At 41.9% G+C, this 22,618-nt stretch overlaps 1 protein-coding gene across 6 annotated transcripts in view; it reads right to left on the bottom strand.

Annotated features, from left to right (window-relative positions):
* The window catches only part of ZDHHC21 (zDHHC palmitoyltransferase 21), a 44,288-nt gene extending 22,669 nt beyond the window's left edge, over positions 1–21,619 (bottom strand). For 2 of the 6 annotated variants that reach the window (XM_082336031.1, XM_082336027.1), the window contains exons 1-6: positions 21,523–21,619; positions 12,505–12,601; positions 8,589–8,792; positions 7,693–7,791; positions 4,831–4,942; positions 3,088–3,226 (exon numbers count right to left, since the gene is read on the bottom strand). In XM_082336031.1, coding sequence (XP_082192157.1) covers positions 3,088–3,226; positions 4,831–4,942; positions 7,693–7,791; positions 8,589–8,742 — 504 coding nt within the window. In that variant the 5' untranslated portion in view covers positions 8,743–8,792; positions 12,505–12,601; positions 21,523–21,619. Of the gene's footprint in view, positions 1–3,087; positions 3,227–4,830; positions 4,943–7,692; positions 7,792–8,588; positions 8,793–12,207; positions 12,251–12,504; positions 12,602–19,463; positions 19,533–21,522 lie in introns of those variants that run through there. The other 4 variants (XM_082336028.1, XM_082336029.1, XM_082336030.1 and 1 more) reach the window with 4 other exon arrangements.
* Positions 21,620–22,618: the final 999 nt, after the last annotated feature.

Raw genomic sequence — 22,618 nt, forward strand, 5'->3', positions numbered from 1 at the left:
TAATAGTAAGCAAATCTTCTCACTGGTCCCATTCACTTGATGTCAAAATTACATAATTCTGACAAATTATTCTGTGGCACGAAGTTATATGGCATCATATCCTTAGCAACACTTTAAAAAATCAGCTTAATGAGGTTCTGATGTCACCTTCCAGGCAGATATATTGACTATAGACACCCAAACAAATTATTCTTAATTTTCTGTACTTCAGTGTGTGCCCCTCAATCCTGCTGCTGAAAAACTGAGAAAGCTAAATACTATTCAGTGTAACACTAGACTTAAGAAAGGTCTGAACAAACCAGACCTCCTGTGTCTACTCAGTTTTTCTATACAGTGTAAACATAATTATCTCTGGGATACAGAATGTTATACACTTTAACACAGACCCAGTTTTTCAAAAGGAAGAGTGTCATCTGAAGTGTCCACATACGCAAATTGATAAAGCCAAAAAAAACACTGCTAAAACAAAACAAAACAAAACAAACCCAAACATAATAGAGTACTCCGTTTTTTCCATGACTCTGTGTAAAAATTTAGGCAGTCAAACATGGGAACCTGATCCACTCTTCAGGCAACTACATTAAACTGGGTTAAAGTAATTATTGCATATGTATTCTGCCTCATAACCTGTCACATCTTCTAAAGGGTAGGTATTAAAAGCAGGCCTCTCTCCAAAAGACTATTTATTATTACTTCTTTAGAGGTTGTAAGCTGTCTGAAGTAAACATGATTTCCCACTTCCTCTCTTGCACAGACCATCTCCAAACAAATAATTTGGTTCCCTTTCATTCTGCTTTTAAAAGGCAAGGCTAACAAATAGAACTTGCGTTCGTTATCTAAACACAGTGTAATTACTTAAAGTAAGTTAGAGCATTCAGGGGACTCTCAAAATAAAAAGGAAATATTCTACCATGAAATTACACTATGAAAGAAGCACTGCCAATTTCATACAAAGATTTTATCTTTGGAAAGTAGCGCTCCTCCTAGAAGCACTGCAATACCCAATACAGTATTCAGATCAGTATCATTGAGAAGCCTTTGCGCTTGAAACCTGCAAACCCTGTGCACAGGAAGCCTTCAGAACACAGAAAGTGTAAGATCACTCTGTCCAGAAATGTAGTGGGTTAACTTAGTTTATAAATTAAAGAGAAGTTTACAAAGCTACTGGAACTAGAAGCAAAGGCATTTACATTTAGTTACCTTTCGAAAACATTAACTTTCCAAAAACCCAAAACGTAACATACTCATAAGAAATTTTACTTAGATGACAAATTTCTTCACTAATACAGAAAAACTGCAATTTTATATCCTTTTTAATTTGAATCCAGCTACAACAAATCAAAATAGCTCCCTCAAATCTCACAATGCCTGTCGAACAAGGTGAATATGAAAAGCCCATCTGCAACAAACTGGAAACAAAGTGAAAAATGTGAGTACTCCATTTTAAGAGACGTGTTTTACAGGTCTGTCTCAGTTTACAGGGCAGTGTCTATGGAAAGATGCTCCAAGCAGACAGCAAATTCTTCTCCATATTTCTAGAGTGCCTTAAACCCCTTAAATGGAAATATTCATATAGATGAAAAAATTAAAAAATGAAATTCCTTTAGGAGTTATTTTAAGAGAGATTTGCAAAAAACCTCAACTTTGGTACATTCCATAGAATAAAAAGCTGGTATCTATCAACTTGAATGTAACACTTTTATCAGTTCTGGATGATCCAAGGAGTACAGTCTTCCTACATTTTTCGCTCTCCTTTGACACATCATCTTCACATAGGCTCTCTTGGGAACATCACATCCACTGCAGATTCATATGGGAGCAAATAAGAAGCTTGGAAGGCTATGCCCCATTCTTTTCCAGAAGTGGAATTTTTCAGGAGGTTTACTATTCTTATTTTATACCATTTAGGATACAAAATAATACAACAAACTTAAGTTGTTCAACAAAATGGAAAATGGGACCTTGAAAGATGGGTGTGATGTCACCAGCAAAGAGTATGCGAGGGTGTCACATCAACATGGAATAAAAAAAATCTGCAGCACTTCAATACTTGGAAAAAAATCTCAACAAAATTTAGAGTACACTACCAATTTCTGGGATGGTCTTAGTCTCTTCACGTAGGACATCCAGAATGTTACCTAATTTTGAATATGTTTTAATCTTGTTTTCTAGGTTTTTCTATTTACTGAGTTTGTATTTGTTATAGTCCAGTACAAATACAAAGTCTATTTCAGTTTTTGGGTAGAAGTTTTTATGTTTCTTTACAATCAAGATCTCGTAACATTTTCTTCAAAATAAAGAGTATCAGCTTTGCTGTTCTAGCACTTTCAAGCATTCAGCAACTTTCAAGTAAACGTCTTGAATATTCTGAACATTACAGATAATAGACATAAATGAGCACCAGACACAGAGACTTTACAACTTCAATTCCATAATGGAAGAAATTCAATAATTTTTCACTGTATTCCAATCCGTAAGTCCATTTTCTCTGTTCGTGTGTTCAACTGCATTTTGCTGATGAGAAGATGTTGAAATATGACAATGACAGAGTCCAAGTAAAACAAATGGAACTTAATTCTCCCTTAACCCATGTGACCTTTCCAAAGCAACACAAAATACTGCTTTGAAACCAATGTACATTTTTCTCCTTTCAGAATGATCGTATGTTTTTTTTCTTATATTTCTGGCAATATCAGCACTTTTAAATAGAGACTTAGGATAGATATATACTCTGCATAAATTTACTTTGGAGAAAGTAAAAAGAAATTTGAATACACCTAAAGTAGTTACCTTGCTTCTTCCCAGTATTCACTAATGACTTCTAAAGGAATCTAACTGGTTCTGTCCTCCTTTCCTAGATTTCTGACAAAATTAATGTTGTGTTTTTAACACATAGAAATCATATACCCTTTTAGAATGGTATTTTGTTACTTACCATAAATCAGTTTGCTCACTTGATAACATACATCTAGATGAACTCTCTTCACTGTCAACAATTCAGAAGAAACATGTAGTATCTAGATATCAAAATAACTTACATTGCAGTACTAGCTATTTATTCTCTTTGCACAGAAAACAGATTCTTACCCAGTTTTGTTTCTTCAGAGGCAAAAAGTAGTAGTAATGGCAGAAATCGAGTATCAGTGTATAGGAACTAAGGATCTGAGTGTAGAAACACAGCTGTAAAAACAGCCAATGATTGTCTTCACCAACACAATTATTAATCCTGCAGAGAAACAAAGTGTATACATAAAGACAGAAATATAAAGACTTTAACACTGAAGTTATATTTTGAATAAGAGAAGTTATCGTTATTTATGGAGCAAACATCATGACTAATCACTCCATTCTTAATCAAAGTGATGGTCTGTATGTTAGAGATGGTAGTTACTGTAAAGACTGGTTTCCCTACACTGCCACTTAAAGTGTAGATTGCATTACTGAGGTCACTGCTTAGAACACGAGACATATTTCTCTGTTTCTTCATATAGCAAAGATAGTCCTACAATTTTAAGTAATACTCAAGTAACAAAATTATTTTTTAAAAGTCTGCAAAATTTCACAGTAATACCTATTATCTTCCGCTACTCAACACATTTCACTTGCTGTGAACTATGTGGAGTCCAAAAACTGGAAATGCAAATGAATGGTTTGAAATAAATGTGATCACAAGGTACTCCAGTGATAAATAAGCATGACTTAGGAAGGTGCCTAAGATATAGAAGACAGAATGGGCTTCTCTATTCAGAAACTTCTTTTGCATACTCCAACGTAAAGGAGTAAAGGAATCACAAGGATTCTAGAAATACTAAGTACGAGATTCAAAACCTTTGAAAACTAAGTCTAGTCTGCTTCACAGGAGTTACATTGGTACAAAAAATGTGGCTGGGGTGCAATTTCATACAAGCACTGGCACAGACATCAGTACCAAGCTAAGCCATAATGACAAAAGTCATACTGACGACATACATACATAAGGACAAATAGTCATACTGGCATTATTTTGTGAAGTAGCAATTGACAAAAAGGGTAGTTTGAAAAATGGCTAAATCAACACAGGAGGATCCTGATGTCAATTCTGTCCTCTGCAGCTCATCATTGCTGTCTTGCCGGAAATGGTACCTCAGAACTACTGACAGAAATCTTTATTTTTGTTTTAAGCTACAATCAGTTTAAATAGAGAATTTTAGCTAGATTAGTTCATTTCAACTGAAACTAGTTAGAAAACAGCAAAATAAGCAATTTCACTAGAAAATCAGAGACACTATGGCAAGTGGGGCATGGTATAGGTCAATAACATTTTCTACTCAGCACAGCTATTTGGTAAACTAAAAACCAAAAACTATCTGAAACCATGATCTATTTTTATTATTATGAAGAGCATTCCCTTTTATGTTGAAATTGTAATCTTTTATTTCAATTCAAGAAACATAAATGTTGTTTAATTTCCTACAAAAAATACTTTTTTCCAGCATCAGAAACTAAATTGCAACAAATGAAATAAATCTGCAATATACAAATTAACTATGTTGAGATCAGTTTTAGGAGTAAAAATTCCAATTCTTTAAACAAAATATGTGAATTTTCCAAAACTATATGGCATATAACAAATTGACAATGACAAAATGTTACACTGCAACAGTTCTTACTGTCAGTTTTACTTGTAGGTGTAAGAACATCTCAAAGGTGTTCTTTCCCTGCTCTAAATGCCTACATGATTAAGCACTACTGGGAAAGAAATATGACAAATGAGCAACAGTCAAGACCATGAACTTTGAAATGATTCACTAAAACAACAGTAGATTGTTAGAACAAATGTCCTGGTCTTACCATGGACAGTGGTGATCCATCCTCCTCACGCAATGTCCACAACGACTGCAGTGGTGTGAACGCTTTGGTCTCATCATATTGCATTTGTTACATAACTCCCAATATTCTCGTTCTAGGTGAAAATGTAAAGACACCTTAGAGAGATCTAAACTCAGCACAGCACACTCATGATAAATCTAAATGCTAGTGATTCAAAGAGAAAAGAATTCTTACTATGATCTGAGAAGGGTAAGCAGCATATAACAAACTTTTTTCCCACTGTCACCTTAATTAAACTGGAAGATATTACTGCCACTATGTGCCAGTTTTCTTCTCCAAAATCCTCTCTCCTCGTATATGTTTCTGGGGAGTAATTATTACAGCACAATAGCTGTCACTCAAACAAGGAAGATTGTAATTCAATTATTTTCTTACACGTCTACTGTTAAAAAACCTATCTGCTAGACAGAACCATGAATCTCCCTGCCACTCCAAAACCTCCTGAGGAAATACTGCTACTCAAACTTGTCAGAGCTAGCTAACTAAAATAAAACACAAAATGAACACTTCAAGAGCACCTTCCATCTCAAAGCATTTTAAGGCATGCATCTCACAATATGCAATTTTACACATAAGGCAACCAAAGAACAGACAGAGGATAGGCTTGTATTTAAAAATATACACTGTTTTTGGATGCCTACTGTGAGATTCTTCAAGCTGATCTCCAGAGATACTGAGTAGCTGAAACTACCAGGAGCTACTATTGCTCAGCTCAGATATGATTTATCTCAAATTGCACCACCCAAATTAGAGGAAGCCTTCGAAAAGGAGAATTCAAATTATATATTCAGTAAGTTCATTTTCACATGGGAAACAAATCACATCAACACTGTTTGTTTCCAAACAAATAATACTTCCATTCATAAAAGCATATATTTTCTGACTTTAAAGAAAATAGGTGCATGACTGAGAATCTTAAATACCTTGACTGGTTGTTTCTACCTAAATAGAACTTTTTTTGATGCAGAGATATTTCTTAAATCCCAGGGGAAAAAAATAAGCTTAGTTTTTACAGTTGGGCGTTCTGAAATTTTATACGGTAAAGCATTGCCCCTAAGTAAACAAAATAACGTTAAATTTAGCACTGCTGAGCCACCTGCTTGTCTTTCTTCCTGCAAAATAACATTTGGACACTGGAAGTAAAGAAGCTCAATATCTGAGATCATTAAACTAGTATTAATGCCAGATGGAAACTGATTTACAATCTGTTCCCATAAATCCAGAATCACAAAGGTGTCACTCCCTAATAGGGTGGCTCCGGCAGAGTTCAGAAAGCCCCCAACCTCATTTTTGAATACAATTTATACCATCCAAAACTGTATCTTCCTGTCAACCTAGAGAATACCAGAGAACTGAAGTGCTACTTTAGAAAGTACAAAACCCCTCATATAGCACCCACCAAATTGTAATACCAATGTCACAGTCAAGCCTAAGTGTTCCATCTTCAGAAGTATCTATAAGGTATCATTGATGTATGAAATGAATGGAGCATGAAGAGGTTGGAGAGCTATTCAAAGGGATCCCTTAAAAGAGAAGGAAGCATTTGTGCACAAAGGCAATTTATACTGGTCCTGGTATTTTGCAGGTAAATGACCATTCATTCATAAATGTAATTGTAAGTGTACTGAGTGTCTTCATGCTTCAGCTCAGGTTGCACAATCCATGTTGTTCTTCCTGCAGCAAGAACACTCACTGTAGAACCCAAGTCTGAGCCACCTTTCATTTTACTGGATCAAAGGCTCAGTTACCAGCAGCAGAAAGAACGCTGCCATGAGATTTTCTGCGATTAGTGTTTCACATCTGAATCCCAGGGAGATACATCCCTTCCTACTATCTGCTGCCTAGTTTGTGCACATCGTAACATCAGTGCTGAGGCTGAACAGATCATGTTTCCAAACACGTCATCCTAGATTCTCACTAATATCAGGAAGAGAGAGCAAAATGTTACTCCTGGCATCCACCATGTTGCAAGACAAGACTGCAATATTCACCCCTCACTGAATTTGATACATTTTCTACATTCAAAAAGTATTTTCTGTTAATGTGACAAATCTCATGCTGCTTAATATCCCTGCTCCATTCTAAACTGCTATGTAAAAGCTCTATGCATTAGACAAGCATCTCAATAGCATCAAACAGTTCATAAAAATATTGACTTTCTCTGTGGAGAATTACTAAGATTTCAGATTTCCTCCAATTTCTGGAGCATCAGATACCCTACAGGAACTGTGGGATGAATTCACAAGGACAGAAGGGAATTCTCACATGTTAAGTTGCCACTCTATAGCAACACAACATAATTAGTGTCACATTTGTTTGGTTACAGCCCATACAAACATAAGTCACTGAAAAGAAATGTGTAAAAAATGCACAGGTGAAATCCAGTGTAAGAGTACCTTCTACCACCACTTTCAAATCTTACAAATTTACTTAGAAAAAAGCTGTAGAATTATAATGACTAACCATCTCTAAACATTTTTTATTAAATATCTATCACATTAGAAGTATATGTAATATGTTTGAAAGCCTAGAATGCAAAAAAATTCTTCCCATGGAAAAATGTCCTACAGAAGTTCTTACATATCTAAAGTTCTGATGGAATACAAGTTTTGAAAAGGAAGTTTTGAGTCTACACAAGGGAAAGTCCTAGAAATGTACAAGTTAAAAACAGTGACATACCAATTTTAATTTCGTTAACAATATAGGCTTCAGCACAGACAGCTCATGGTTTCCATCAAATCTCACAAAATCAAATTGATTCCTAATTATTTTGAGGACATTAAAATAACCGTTATTCACTTATACAGAAACAACTTAATGTACCTGTAATTGGTATCTTTGGGCTTTCAGGTAACTTTCCTGGATCAGCCACTGAGGCTCTTAGTAATGAAGCTATACAAAACAATGAGCAGAAGTAATAACCTGAAAAAATAAATAAGCATTTGTTAGTCTTTTTCAGGTGTAGAAAATATCTACTACACACTGCATCAAAAATACAGATGCTTCGGCACTAAGTTGGAAATTACTCAGGCTTCTCATTCAATTCCAGATATATTTTTGGTCCTATACAGTCTACAATATTAACTACTCCCCAGTCTTAAAGAGAGGAAAAGGTAGCAGTGAACACTGTTTTGACAGCACCAGCAGAATGCCACTATGACCTTACTACTATATTTAAAAAGTTCCTCCACTGTCTTATCAAATAAGCACCAATCATTCTACACCTCAAAGCCTCTACATGAAAGGACATTGCCAATAGTCCATCTTCACTTTAAAGTTGGTTCCAGTTATAATTCAAGCCTTTTCCCCAGCAAAACCAATTAGCGTAACTCACATTAGCTGACCCATCCAGGGATGTATGACAAAACTAACAAAGCTCAGTTTGTCAACCATCAGTACTACCACCCCAAATTCTGACAAGCACTAAGAGTTGTGGGCCTGAAATTCTCTCAACAAGTTTTAGCTACAGGATCTGAAAGCCGCATTAACGCTTTTCGCCAGTTCCCACACAAACAAGTTTTACCATAACACCTTTGAAATGGATGAAGTGTCTCAACTTCTCAGAACACAAAAATGTAGGATGCATCCCAGTACTCTTATCCTTTATCTTTATCCTTCACCTTATTCTTTATTTTCTGACCTTTCTCATGTCTGTTAACTACTGCCCAAATATACTGGTTTTGCTAGCAGAAAAAAAGGGCTAAGTTAAATTGACTTACACAAAATTGCCACAACTGAAATATGTCCCTCTTCATAGTGAGGAAAAAGGATGACTTTTGGAATGAAGATTGTATTGTACAGCCAGACAAAGATAATCAGGCCCATGCAGCACCAACCCTGTGGGTCAACCACAAAGTGAATTCGTCGTCCCATTGAACACAAGCAGGTAATAATCTGTCACGACCCAGGAAGAAAAGATTATCCTAGAGAGATAAATTAAAAAAGAAAAAAGAGGCAATTAACTAGTATCGTGCAATCTCCAGGGTTCCACATACATTCAAATAGGGAAAAAAAAAAACCTCTGTCAGCTATTGATTTCAGGAATCAAATGAAACCTTACAGAGATTTCACATACACTGTTCAAGTATCAGGAAGAGAAATATTTTATTATTTCATTATCTAGTTATATCTTGCTAAAAAGTAACATTTATCATCAAGATGCAAGTAAAACAAGTACCTGGGAAAACTATTAAGTACTAGGTAAAGCAAGCAATTGTCAGCCAGCTGGCAGCAGCAAAGGATATAAACATTACAGAAAAGAAGTCTCCCATCAAAATAAAAAGGTTGCAAAGCAAACAAGAAATACAAGGAATGATTTATGTTATACAAGGATTCATCCCACCTACCTATCATAGTCTCCCAACTATATTTCAAGGTTATTTTTTAAAAGCTTGTATGCTAAAATAGTCATAAGCTTCCCTAGGAATTTGTCTTTTTTCCCTGCTTAAAAAACCTCCTTCATGGCATTTATAGAAAACCAATAGAGAAAGAAACCACACTACCATAACACCTTTCATGTAGATCAATAAGAGGTATCATACAATGGTAAGTGTTCTCACCATTAATCACACTTAAAACATCAAGGTTTCCATTCTGATAGTTTAGTGTGCTGGGTTCTTTTTTGGTTTAGATTGAAGAAACCCCACCACGTCCTACAGTATGAACTTCAGAGCTTCATAAACTAATCTTTATAAAAATGCAGCACTAAGTCATAAGCACTATTCAGCAGAACCTTCAAGGGAAGGATTACTACTGTTACTTTTTTTGTCAGGCTGCCTTCATATACATATTTTAATATTTCAACACACACATAAACCCCAAACTACTCTCCTACCCATTAGGTTCCCTGATTTCTGGGCTTCAGGGAACTTGTCCATTTCAGATGTATTTCCTTCCATTCCTTTCAGCTTCTACTTGTTGCACTGAAATTTCATCTTGTTTAGCAGTCAGACATCTCTGTTCCCAGGAGTTTTGCTTGTTTCATGTTTGTCTACCCTCACTTGCATTCACAATATCTCTGCTTAATATTATCCACAAGTTTTATTAATGTCTTGTTTTCTTCTTTTCTAGATCTCTAATCAAAATCAGACCCAAATACAGTATCTGACAATTTTCCACACTGCTCCTATGCACTATTTATCATAACCCTTTGTTTGCTGTCTTCTAGTGCTACTGTTCCCATTCAAGTATAGCAGAGTATTAAGTGCTTATTTTAATCCTAAGAATGCACCAAATTTTCTAGCACTTGTTTTATAAACCCATGTTGCATACTGAATACAGCTACTGTGCCCCTAAAACTGCTTTTAAGTTCACAATAATCATAAAAACTATTTAGGCCTATATTTCCTATTATTTTTTAATTTTACTATATGTTGCATGCATGCACTGTAGTCTGTTGCATACATGGTATTAATATACTACACACATATATACAGTCTCCAGACATATAAATGATGTAGTATTATACTCCTGACTCTGCCAGTTCTTAATGTGCCTCTTGTAAGTTAGCTTTGGCAACCAGCAGGTTTAGAACTAAAAAACATTTTATATCCTTCTAAGCGTGCACTGATGGAGGATCTGTCTCACCAAGCAGAGAAGCTGTGGGAGGATGTGAGCAAACTGTACAACATCAGGGATGCTGAAAAGGAAATGGACCAGATCCCCTCCAAGATCCTGCAGCTACAGGAACCCCCACTGCACTGAGGAGGAGCAGGCAGAGCCTCAGCTTGTCAAGCTGGGCATGGAGATACCAACTCTGGTGAAGCCTGGGAGCTTGCGAACTTCAGCACCAGGAGACTCCTGCTCTGCTTACAGCTCTGATCTACAGAGCAGGTTCTGAGCCCTGGCAGCAGGCAAGGACAGAGAGTTCTGTCCAATGAAGCCTCCGAGCTGGCTGTGCCCGAGTCCTGTGGCAGTGCAGGCAGGACAGGGCAAAGAAGAGTGGTGGAAAACTCCCTGCTGCAGGGACAGAGGCACCTCTGCCAGCTCCACCTATCACCTGGCAAGGTTTGCTGCTTGCCGGGGCCTTGGGTCCTGGATACCATGGATAGGATATGACTGAGACTGGTAGTGGTCTGGCCCTCAGACTATTACTCTCAGCTGCTCTTCCACATGGGCACCACGGATACGGCCAGGGGAGACCAGAAGCATATAAAGCATGACTACATGGCTTGGAGTATGAGGGCCAGGGCCTGGGGACCAGGTGGCATCTCCTTCATCCTGCTGGTGAAGGGGAAGGACTTGAGGAGGAGCAGACTGATCCCACAGACTGACAACTGGTTGTGCACCCTGTGTTAAAAGCCGGGACCCAGCTTTTACACCCATAGGACTTTGAGGATCAAGAACTGTGGGGGTGGGGGGACAGGATCCACCTGATACTACGTGGGGTAAAACCATCTTTATCAACAGGCTGGTCAATTTGCTAAGGGAAGGCTTAGACTAGGAACAATGAGAGAGGGAGGTGGTGACCTGCGATAGAGCGAGGAAGTGGTGGTCAGGGTTTGCAAGCAAAGGATGCAGGGTGATGTGGACAAAAGAGATCTTATACACAACAAAACAGAGGTGAAGTGTAACCGCAACAAGTGTGTGCAAACACTTGATAAAGAAACACCACTTGGGTGTACCGGGATGGGGTTAGGAAAGCCAAAGTCCACCTGGAGTTGAATCTGGTGGGGGATATGAAAGTCAGAATCAAAGTCTTGTACAGGTACACAAGCAGCATAAGGAAGGCTATGGGAAATGTGGGCCTGCCGCTGAATGGGGTAGGGTACCTGGTAAAAGGATACAAAAAGGTCAAAGCACCTTCTTCACCTTGCTTTTTACGGGTAAGACCTGCTTTCTGGAATCCCAGGCCCCTGAGACCAGTGGGAAAGTCTGGAGCAAGAAAGACTTAAGCCGAGTGAGGGAGGATCAGATTAAGAAACCTTGAAACAAACTGGACATAACACGTCCATAGGACCTGATGAGACGCCACCATGAGTGCTGAGAGCTGGCCCTGCCATTGTGAGGCCCCTCCCAATCATGGCTGAAAGTTTTAAGCTGATGGGTGAGGTTCCAGAGGACTCAACAAAGCCAGTGTCAAGCTTGTTTTCAAGGGCAACAAGGAGGAGCCAGGCAACTACAGGCCTGTTAGCCTCACCCTGATCCCTGGGAAGGTGGAGCAAATAATCCTGGAAACTGCTTCCAAACACATGAAGGACAAGAAGGTGATGGGGAGTAGTCAGCATGGATTTACAAACGGGAAATCATGCAGACTGACAAAGACACAGAGGCCAAAAAAACCAGAGGCAGCTAGAAACACTGCTGACCACTGAGGAAACCATCTGTTTTCCATCTTACCAGAGCAGCAGAGATTCCATGACTTCACAGTGCTTCCTCAGAAGGGGAAATAACAGCTCAACAAACAAAACAGAGAGATATAAGTACTGAAATACTTGTTTCCGAGTGACCTACTAAGTATAATGTGTGAGCAATAAGCAGTGAGAGATTCTGGGGAAAACAGTAAGAATGCCTATAACGGAAATACAACCCAGATTTTTATAACTCAATGACCAACTTTTGCCTGCATGACATTATTCACTTTTACAATTAAAAAACCAAACCAAAACCAAACACAACACCCCCTTGAACCCATACCTTTGATGGCAAATTCCACAATTAATTCCAGACTATGCAAAAAAAGGCCCCATTCCCAAGAAAGGGGGATTTTTCATTGTCGTCTTCTGTATCTTTACTGAAAGAGACAGAAAAGAGTTTGACACTCAAACAATCATCATCATTGGTTTGAAAGGCAGCATATAGTAGATTACCTCCTATTCTGTCCTTCATACCTCACCTTACTGAGTAGAGCTTCCTCTCAAGCTGTTCACAGAGATATGCAGATCCTTTGCCTGTCATGTCTGAACTGACACACTGATTCTAACTAGCGTTCCTCAAATTTCAGTTCTAGGCTGTTTCACAATTTTAATACAGATTTAAAAGGATGGGAGTATTCAGAAAAAGGTCTATATAAAACTGCACTACTGCCAGTGTATTTCAGTTACTTTAAGTTGTCATACACTTGCTTTCTGCATGCCTATTATGATAAATTAAGTTTTATATTTTTCATTATACTTTTGTCAGCAATACTGCATAAACAATGTTAATATATTGACTTTCTCCAGCAAAGTGAGATTTTTTTCCCCTCTACCTCTTGGTTTATGTACCATATATATATATATATATATGTAAGTGGGCGGGGAATAAAGAAAACCTAACAGGTGCACATTCTGATGATTAGGTAGAAAGTACTAGATTCCAATTTAACTCACAGACAAGGTGAATTTATAGTCTTCTCTTTTTAAACATACTTTAAAAAAATCTGTATTTACTCTTCCAAATACAATGTCAAAAGAAAGGATGATTGATCTCAAATAATTCTGTTCTTTAGGATTGTCCTGGTTTCGGCTGGGATAGAGTTAATTTTTTTCCTAGCAGCTGGTATAGTGCTGTGTTTTGGATTTAGTATGAGAATAATGTTGATAACACACTGATGTTTTGGTTGTTGCGGAGCAGTGCTTAGACTAGTCAAGGACTTTTCAGCTTCTCATACTGCCCCGCCAGCAAGGAGGCTGGAGGTGCACAAGAAGCTGGGAGGGGACACAGCCAGGACAGACGACCCAGACCGGCCAAAGGGCTATTCCATACCATATGATGTCATGTTCAGTATATAAACTGAGGGGAGCTGGCCAGGAGTCAGGGGACCGCTGCTCAGGAACCAGCTGGGCATTGGTGGGCAGGTGGTGAGCATTGCATAGTGCATCACTTGCTTCGTATATTAGTAGTAGTAGTAGTATTACTACTACTACTACTACTACTACTACTATTTTATTTTCTTTCAGTTATTAAACTGTTCTTAGCTCAATCCACGAGTTTCCTCACTTTTGCTCTTCTGATTCTCTCCCCTATCCCACCAGGGATGGGGAGAGTGAGCGAGCAGCTGGGTAGTGCTTAGTTGCTGGCTGGGTTTAAACCACGACAGTCCTTGTTGGCAGCCAACGTGGAGCACGAAGGATTTGAGATAATAACAGATCAACCAGAGTGTATTAAAGAATTTATATCTGTTAGCTGTTGCTGGTCACAATACTGATTCATCTGTTCTCGATATTAGTTTATCTGATCTGCGCCATGCTCTTTTTTTTTTTGCTGTATATGTTAAAGACTGGTGTTGGTTTTTGCAGTTTTCTGTGCACTGCAGTGGTCAGTGATGTTTTGCCTGGGAGATTTGTTATTAAAACACTGGCCTTCAGCTTAATCTGGTATTTGGGGTTTGTACTGAAGCCATTACTGTACTTCGGGTACCACCTCACAGAGACAATTAGCAATTATACCTCCTCCTCTGAGAGGTATTTTATGGAGGAAATACAGAACGGCACCTTCGCTACCTTCTTCTATGATGTCTCCTCCTTCATTAGAGTAACTTTTCAGTATCTTGAATGTTCTTGGGTAGTTAAGATACTTCTACTGGTATTTCTTGGGAATATTGCTTTGGTTTTGTCTAAGGTTAACAAACAGTTTAAGGATATCATCCAGAGATCTGCCCCAAAGCTGTATAGTTATGAGTGGCAAGGTGTGTGGGATAGTATGGGCAAGTACCTAGGACAGTGGACACTTCCAGTGTTTTTGAACTTTGCCCCTGAAGAAGTGCAGAATCCTGAAAACCTAGTAAAGTACTTGGAAAAAGTATGTTGTCACCCTGGCAACTCCAGAGAGACAAATCACTGCAATGTGCTGGAGCCTGGCCCATGCCTACCAAGCCCTGTTCAACAGTATTCAGAATTCTCAAGAGGAAGAGAAGGTCTCTGGATCTGACAACAAAACAACAGGTACTGCAGCTACTCCAACCCCCGTGACAGGCACTGCGGATACTCCAACCCCCATGACAGTTACCGCAGCTAAACCAGAGAACCAGCCTGTGCCAGTATCAGTTGCCCCTATACACAAGAAAAAATACACAAGAAAATCAGCTTATTTAGTAAGGGATGAAGATGAACCACGGCCAACACAAGAACAAGGGGAAGAGGCAGAACCCATAAATGAGATGGTAACCACCCGATCCCTATCCCTGAGTGAGCTGTGAGACATGTGAAAAGATTTCAGTCATCATCCAGGTAGCACATCGTCACCTGGCTGCTCCAATGCTGGGATAACGGGGCCAGTAGCCTGGAAGTGGAGGGTAGGGAAGCCAAGCAGCTGGGATCCCTTTCTAGGGAAGGGGGCATTGGCAAAGTGATTGGAAAAGGGGCACAAGCCCTCAGCCTCTGGAGGTGACTCCTGTCAGGCATGAAGGAAAGGTATCCTTTCAAGGAAGATGTTATGTATCACCCAAGCAAGTGGACCACCATGGAGAGAGGTATCCAGTACCTGAGGGAATTAGCCATGCTGGAGGAGATTTATGATGACCTGGACAACGAGCAGTTATCCCAAGACCCAGATGAAGTCAGGTGCAACCAACCCATGTGGCGGAAGTTTGTACAGAGCGCACCGTCAGTGCACGCAAACTCATTGGCAGTAATGACATGGAAAGACAGAGAGGGACAAACAGTGGATGAACTGGCTGGCCAGCTCCAGCAATATGAAGAAAGTCCCTCTTCCTTCCTATGGGCCTGCATCTTGGCTGTGGAAAAACTGTCCAAAAAACTGTCCCGGGAGTTCCAGAAACTGAAAAGTGGTATGTCCTACTCCTCACCTGTAAGGACCTATCTCAGCCATTAGGAGTAAGCATCCCTCTGCTCAAGAGAGAGGATACAGTGGATACACACCACAGGCCACCCTGTGGTTTTACCTGCGTGACCACGGGAAGGACATGAGGAAGCAGGATGGAAAATCTACCTCGACCCTAGAGGCACGGGTATGTGAGTTGCAAGGAAAAACAATCACAAAAGGCAGTTCTTCCAGGAAAATTGCTGCTTCAGTTTCCAGTGAGCAGTTCCCAGACAGAATAGAAGGGCTGATTTTGTTTCCGATCTTAATAAAGGGACTTCTGATTTGCATTTACAAGAAGTGAGTAACAAATGTGATGACCAGGACTAGAGGGGCCCTGCCTCCAGCCAGGTGGAGGAAACGGACAATCGGGTGTACTGGACTGTGTGGATTCGATGGCCTGGCACATCAGCCCCACAGGAGTATAAGGCTCTAGCGGAAACCGGTGCACAGTGTACCCTAATGCCATCAAGCTGTGAAGGGGCAGAACCCTTCTGTATTTCTGGAGTGACAGGGGGATCCCAACAGTTAACTGTATTGGAGGCTGAAGTGAGCTTAACCAGGAATGAGCAGCAGAAGCACCCCATTGTGACTGGCCCAGATGCTCCATGCATCCTTGGCACAGACTATGTCAGGAGCGGGTATTTCAAGGACCCAAAATGGTAATGGTGGGCTTTTGGTATAGCTGACTTGGGAGACGGAGGAAATTAAACAGTTGTCTACCCTGCCCGGTCTCTCAAAGGACCCTTCTGCTGTGGGGCTGCTGAGGGTCAAAGAACAACAGGTGCCGATCACTACCACAGCAGTGCACCAGCACCAATATCGCACCAGCAGAGACTCCCTGATTCCCATCCAGAAGCTGATTCGTCAGCTGGAGAGCCAAGGAGTGATCAGCAAGACTCACTCACCCTCTAACGGTCCCATATGGCCAGTGCAAAAGTCTAATGGAGAGTGGAGACTAACAGCAGACTACCATGGCCTGAACAAAGTCATGCCGCCACTGAGCACTGCTGTGCCAGACATGCTAGAACTTCAATACAAACTGAAGTCAAAGGCAGCTAAATAGTATGCCACAAGTGATATCACTAATGTGTTTTTCTCAATCCCTTTGGCAGTGGAGTGCAGGCCACAGTTTGCTTTCACTTGGAGGGGCGTCCAGTACACTTGGAATCAAATGCCCCAGGGGTGGAAACACAGCCCCACCATTTGCCATGGACAGATCCAGACTGCACTGGAACAGGGTGGGGCTCCAGAACACCTGCAATACATTGATGACCTCATGGTATGGGGCAACGCAGCAGAAGAAGTTTTTGAGAACGGGAAGAAAGCAGTTCAAATCCTTCTGGAGGCCGGTTTTGCCATAAAACAAAGTAAGGTCAAGGGCCCTGCACAGGAGATCCGCTTTATAGGAATGAAATGGCAAGATGGATGTAATCAGATCCCAATGGATGTGATCAGCAAAATCAAGCCATGTCTCCACCGACTAGCAAAAAGGAAACACAAGCTTTCTTAGGCATTGTGGGTTTTTGGAGAATGCATATTCCAAATTACATTCTGGTTGTAAGGCCTCTCTATCAAAGTGACCCAGAAGAAGAATGATTTCAAATGGGGCTCTGAGCAACAACAAGCCTTTGAACAAATTAAACAGGAGATAGTTCGTGCAGTAGCCCTTGGGCCAGTCCAGGCAGGGCAAGATGTAAAAAATGTGCTCTACACCACAGCTGGGGAGAACGGCACTACTTGGAGCCTCTGGCAGAAAGCACCAGGGAAGATGTGAGGTCAATCCCTTGGGTTTTGGAGTCGGGGATACAGAGCATCCGAGGCTTGCTATACTCCAACTGAAAAAGAGATATTGGCAGCATATGAAGGGTTTCGAGCTGCTTCAGAAGTGGCTGGTACTGAAGCACAGCTCCTCCTGGCACCCCAACTGCTGGTGCTGGGCTCGATGTTCAAAGCGAGGGTCCCCTCTACACACCTGGGCCAAAAAGCGTTGCATTGAGTGGGTATATCACATCCCCTATCATGCACCAGCCTCTGGGGAAATTGAACGATACAATGGACTGTTAAAGACTATACTGAGAGCAATGGGTGGTGGGATGTTCAAACATTGGGATACACATTTAGCAAAGGCCACCTGGCTAGTCAACAGAAGAGGATCTGCCAGTCGAGCTGGCCATGCCCCATCAAAACTTTTATGTACTGTAGAGGGGGATAAAGTCCCTGTAGTGCACATAAAAAATATGATGGGGAGGACAGTCTGGGTTATTCCTGCCTCAGGCAAAGGCAAACCTATTCATGGGATTCATTTTGCTCAAGGACCTGGCTGCACTTGGTGGGTGATGAGGGAGGATGGGGAAGTCCGATGTGTACCTCAGGGGGATTTGATTTTGGGTGAAAACAGCCAATGAACTGGATACATGATGTTAATTGCTATATAATACTGTATGTCATCACTGTTATGGTTGCTATATGCCAGATCAACAGTATTAAAGTAAGAATCACCCAGATTAATGAAGAATGAACTTCGATGAAACCAAGTAGAGCGCAGTGGTGATGGAACCAGAACTGGCTTCAACATGCAACAATCCAACACCACACACCATCTCTCCTGCCCTGAAAGACTGTTATGACAGACAGAACCCAAAGTCATGGACTAAATGAACTCAACAGCTGTTTTAGGGGGATGGCCCATAGACTAAGGGAATGACATCTATGTGTATATATCAGAAGACTGGAAAAGTAGTGGTGATTAACTGGAATGTATTGGAAAGTGTAGGACCTGGGCATGATGTAGATGGTATAGAATAAGGGGTGGATACTGTCATAGAGTTAATTTTCTTCCTAGTAGCTGGTATAGTGCTGTGTTTTGGATTTAGTATGAGAATAATGTTGATAACACACTGATGTTTTGGTTGTTGCGGAGCAGTGCTTACACTGGTCAAGGACTTTTCAGCTTCCCATGCTCTGCCGGGGGCACAAGAAGCTGGGAGGGGGCACAGCCAGGACAGCTGACCCAGACTGGCCAAGGGGCTATTCCATACCTATGATGTCATGCTCAGCATATAAGCTGGGAGGAGCTGGCCAGGAGGCAGGGAACTGCTGCTCGGGAACCAGCTGGGCATTGGGCGGTGGGTGGTGAGCAACTGCATTGTGCATCACTTGCTTTGTATATTATTATTATTATTGTTGTTGTTATTATTATTATTATTATTACTATTACTACTACTATTTTACTTTCTTTTCTTTCAGTTATTAAACTGTTCTTATCTCAATCCACAAGTTTTCCCACTTTTACCCTTCCAATTCTCTTCCCCATCCCACCAGGGGCATGGGGAGTGAGTGAGCAGCTGTGTGGTGCTGGGGTTAAACCATGACAAGGATGCACCATTTCTGACAAGAACAACTACAATATGTAGAGGAAAAAAGTCTATGAGCAGATTTACAACAATCAGTTGAAAAGAAACAATTGAGTGATTTATATCCGTATACACTCAGTATTCATACATGCAATGCCTAAAAATTTTCCAACAAAATAATTTAGGATAAAATACACAACACTAGTGTTAGAGGTTTTGTGGTTTTCTTCCCTCTTACCCTAATTTATAGCCATTTTTTCTAAATAAACATCTCAAACACAAGGCATTTGAAAGCAAACAGTAGCTGTGGCTGTAACAAGAAGCTTCAGATTTACCAAAACATGACTGAGTCTTTCCTACATGATGAAGAATTGTTCTTGCCTTTCCAAAAAACACTTTTACTACAGGATGCCTGGACAGCATTTTTTCCTAACCCTTTTCTTTCTGCCCAATTCAATTAATGGTATCATAAACTCACTATTTGTTCACTACAATTACCTCCAATATGACTTCTCATATGACGTCCACTGAATAATGAGACCACAGAATGAGTCAGGCAGGAAGACAGTCACTTTGGAGAAACGAGAAAGCTTTGCACTAACCAGAAATGTTAACATGAAATAAAGATTGTTTTAACAGGCAAACTTCAAAAAAAGTATACAGTTTTGCATCAAGACTGTCCCAAAACATACTTAGAAAATTCTGTTTCATAAATAAACCCAATACAAGCACTACTCAATGTCTCACTCTAAGCAGCATGACAACCAGCTCCGGTCACAGCCTGTTTCTTGCACTTTTATGACTGTTGCATTGATACATAACCAGAAACCAAGATCCTACACATTCTGCCTCATTTCAGCCCTGGACTTCTACTTCAGTAAGAAAAGTAAGACTGGTGAAATCTGACTTCCAGAACTTTTTTCACAAATAGTTAAACAAGTCCAGAATGACACAAATCAATAATTCACAGTATTGTTCACTGTGAAAAACAATTTTAAGACCACACACAAACTAAACAATACTACGCTCTATAAAATACACTTCTAGGGTGAGAAAAACACCACTTTCTAAAAAGGCTGTATTCTAAGCAATTCAGACAGAAAAAGGAAGAGAGTAGAAACACGAGAGTTATACTTGCTACAATATTTGTGACAGCCAAGGCAAGGCCATAACAATCAACAGCCTCTGTCAATTTGTGGATCCAGCTGTTGTGTTAGATCTGTGACTTTCCTGAAATCTTAAGAATTACTGTCAAAAATTATGCTATAAAACTAAAAATACACTTCACCCAAAAAAATAAAAAGTTGACTTGAACCAAACAACTAAATTACTTTCAACTACATTTTAAAAAAGTCACTTATGAGATGTTATCAAGTGTCAGAGTAGAACTATCATTATGCATCTTGCAGCTCTTCCATTTGACAAAACTGGAATCTGAATAACCAGTTAATACAAGAAGCAGCACATTTTCACCATGACAAAACGTCACGTACCTGGCATTGCACATGTTTATACAACGGATGGTTGTCAGTAGAGACCTTGGCACTACCCAGTTGTTAGGTGGCTATTGGCAGGTTGGTTAAGGTAGGCAAGACATTTCCACCCAATTCTTTTTTATAGATAGGATCGTGCAAGGCGTACCTGTAAACTTCTACCGCATTCGTGAAAGATGCCACACGGGCTTGGACTGGGACATGGCTCGATATTAACACATACGCACTGTATCCTCATTGATCGCAAATGCATGAAAACTATCTGCACCTACTGCTGACCAAACGGCCATCTGTAGACAGATAACATACGTTACCGAAGCACACCCCTGTTTGGATTCTCAGTGCGAAGGCAACCAAGATGTACTATTTCCAACTACTGAAGCTGGAAAATGAAAGTGTGAAACGAAGGAAGGTCGGAGGGCATTGCGTTTCCTCGTGCCGTGCCGTGCTGCTGGAGCACACGGCCAACAAAAGCCACCCACCCCGTCCATGACCACCTCGAAAGCAGCCGATGCCCTCCGCATCACTGAGCAAAAAAAGCAGCACTGTGGAGCTTCATGAGAACGACAACAGTATTTATTTCACAGATACGGAGAAACTCATGAAGTCCACTAAGGACTTCCCTCCCCCGACTCTCTATACCGAAAATAGCATTCCCGAAGTTAAAGTTAACACAGGTAAAGCAGACACCCAAGACTGGCAAGGCGGATTTAATACAGGCAAAGCCGACGCCCAAGACCGGCGATGCGGAGGCCCCCAGCGCACCCTCCTACAGCCAGCCTGCCCACGGCCCCGACAGAACGCGCCCCGGGGGCAGCCGGCGCTCCCCGGCCCAGGGCCACGGGACGGGCGGCAGCGGCGCCTCCGTCCAGCCCCCGGCTCGAGCGCAGCGCTCGGGCACCGGAGCCCGGGGCGGCCTGGCCACCGGGACCCCCCCACGGCGGCCGCTGCGGGGCCGCCCCGGGCCAGGCGGGCGGAGGCCGGACCCTCCCGCGGCGCCCCGCGCCCGGCGGTGCCCCCCCCTCCCCCGCCGCCCCCCTCCCGGGGCACGAGGCGGAACCAACCGTTGGGCGAGGCCGGGAGGAGAAGGGCGGGGCCGCGGTCACGCGCCCCCCTCTGCCCCGCTCTCCATGGCAACCGCGGGGCAACCGCGGCCGCTCGCAGCACGCGCGCCCGCACGCGCCCAACCCCTGCCGCCGCAGCGCCGCCTTCCGCTTCCGCCGCCCCAGCCGCGCATGCGCGCTGAGAGCCCGCCGGCGGCGGGGCGGGGCGCGAGGCCGGGAGGGCTGCGAGGGCGGGCGGGGGGCGGCGTGGCCCGGCCGGGCCGCGGGCTCCGCCTGGGCGGCCCTGCCCGTGCCGTCGGGGCCACCCGCGCCGCGGGGGTGCGAGGCTTATGCGCCTCGCCTTCCCCGCGCAGGCGGGAGGAGCCGCGTCGGAGGGAGGGAGGGAGGGAGGGAGGCCTGCCCGCTGCCCGGCGGGAACCTCTCTGCCCCATCCGCCTGGGAGCGCGCCGCCGTTTGCCGGCGGTGCTGGAGCTCGCTGGCGCCAGCCCCGAGCGCAGGCGTTGGTCAAGGTGAGCCCCTCTCTCTCCTTCGCCTCTGTGGTGTCCCCTTGCAATTCCCGGTAAAACGTAAGCGCCGCAGACAAGGCCTCTGCTTCCGTCTCCAGGCTCCTGTTAGGAGAATCTCATTCCCTAGCTATTGTACCAATTCACCTTTATAGGATGAAATTATATGAACTTTCTTAATAGTATGAAATCGTACTAGCATTCTTAAGAGATATCTATTTTACCTTGTATACTACATAATCATGGTTAAGTCAGCATAACTGAAGAGTCCTAGTTCACTGGAAGGAGGAGAAGGACAGCCCCCACCTTGAAGAGAAGGACCTCTTGTTTCTCGGAATCTGAAAGCCATCCACAAAGAAGAAAGGATACCCTTGGACTACCAAGGTAACAGCAGTATCCCAGCTCCTGCAACACCTCTGTGAAACCCTGCCATTATCTGGCATCACAGATAAGTAACTGTAGCAAGACCAACTCCAGGGACACCTAGAGCAAGAAAGAAGCAGATGGATAATAGCACCATAGAATTATATTTTTTTTCCAAAATAGTAGCATGTGTGGCTTAAGTAGGGAGTGGTCAAATCGCATTGTATCTG

The sequence above is a fragment of the Platalea leucorodia genome (genome assembly GCF_965183815.1).
Source record: "Platalea leucorodia genome assembly, chromosome: Z".
NCBI lineage: Eukaryota > Metazoa > Chordata > Aves > Pelecaniformes > Threskiornithidae > Platalea > Platalea leucorodia.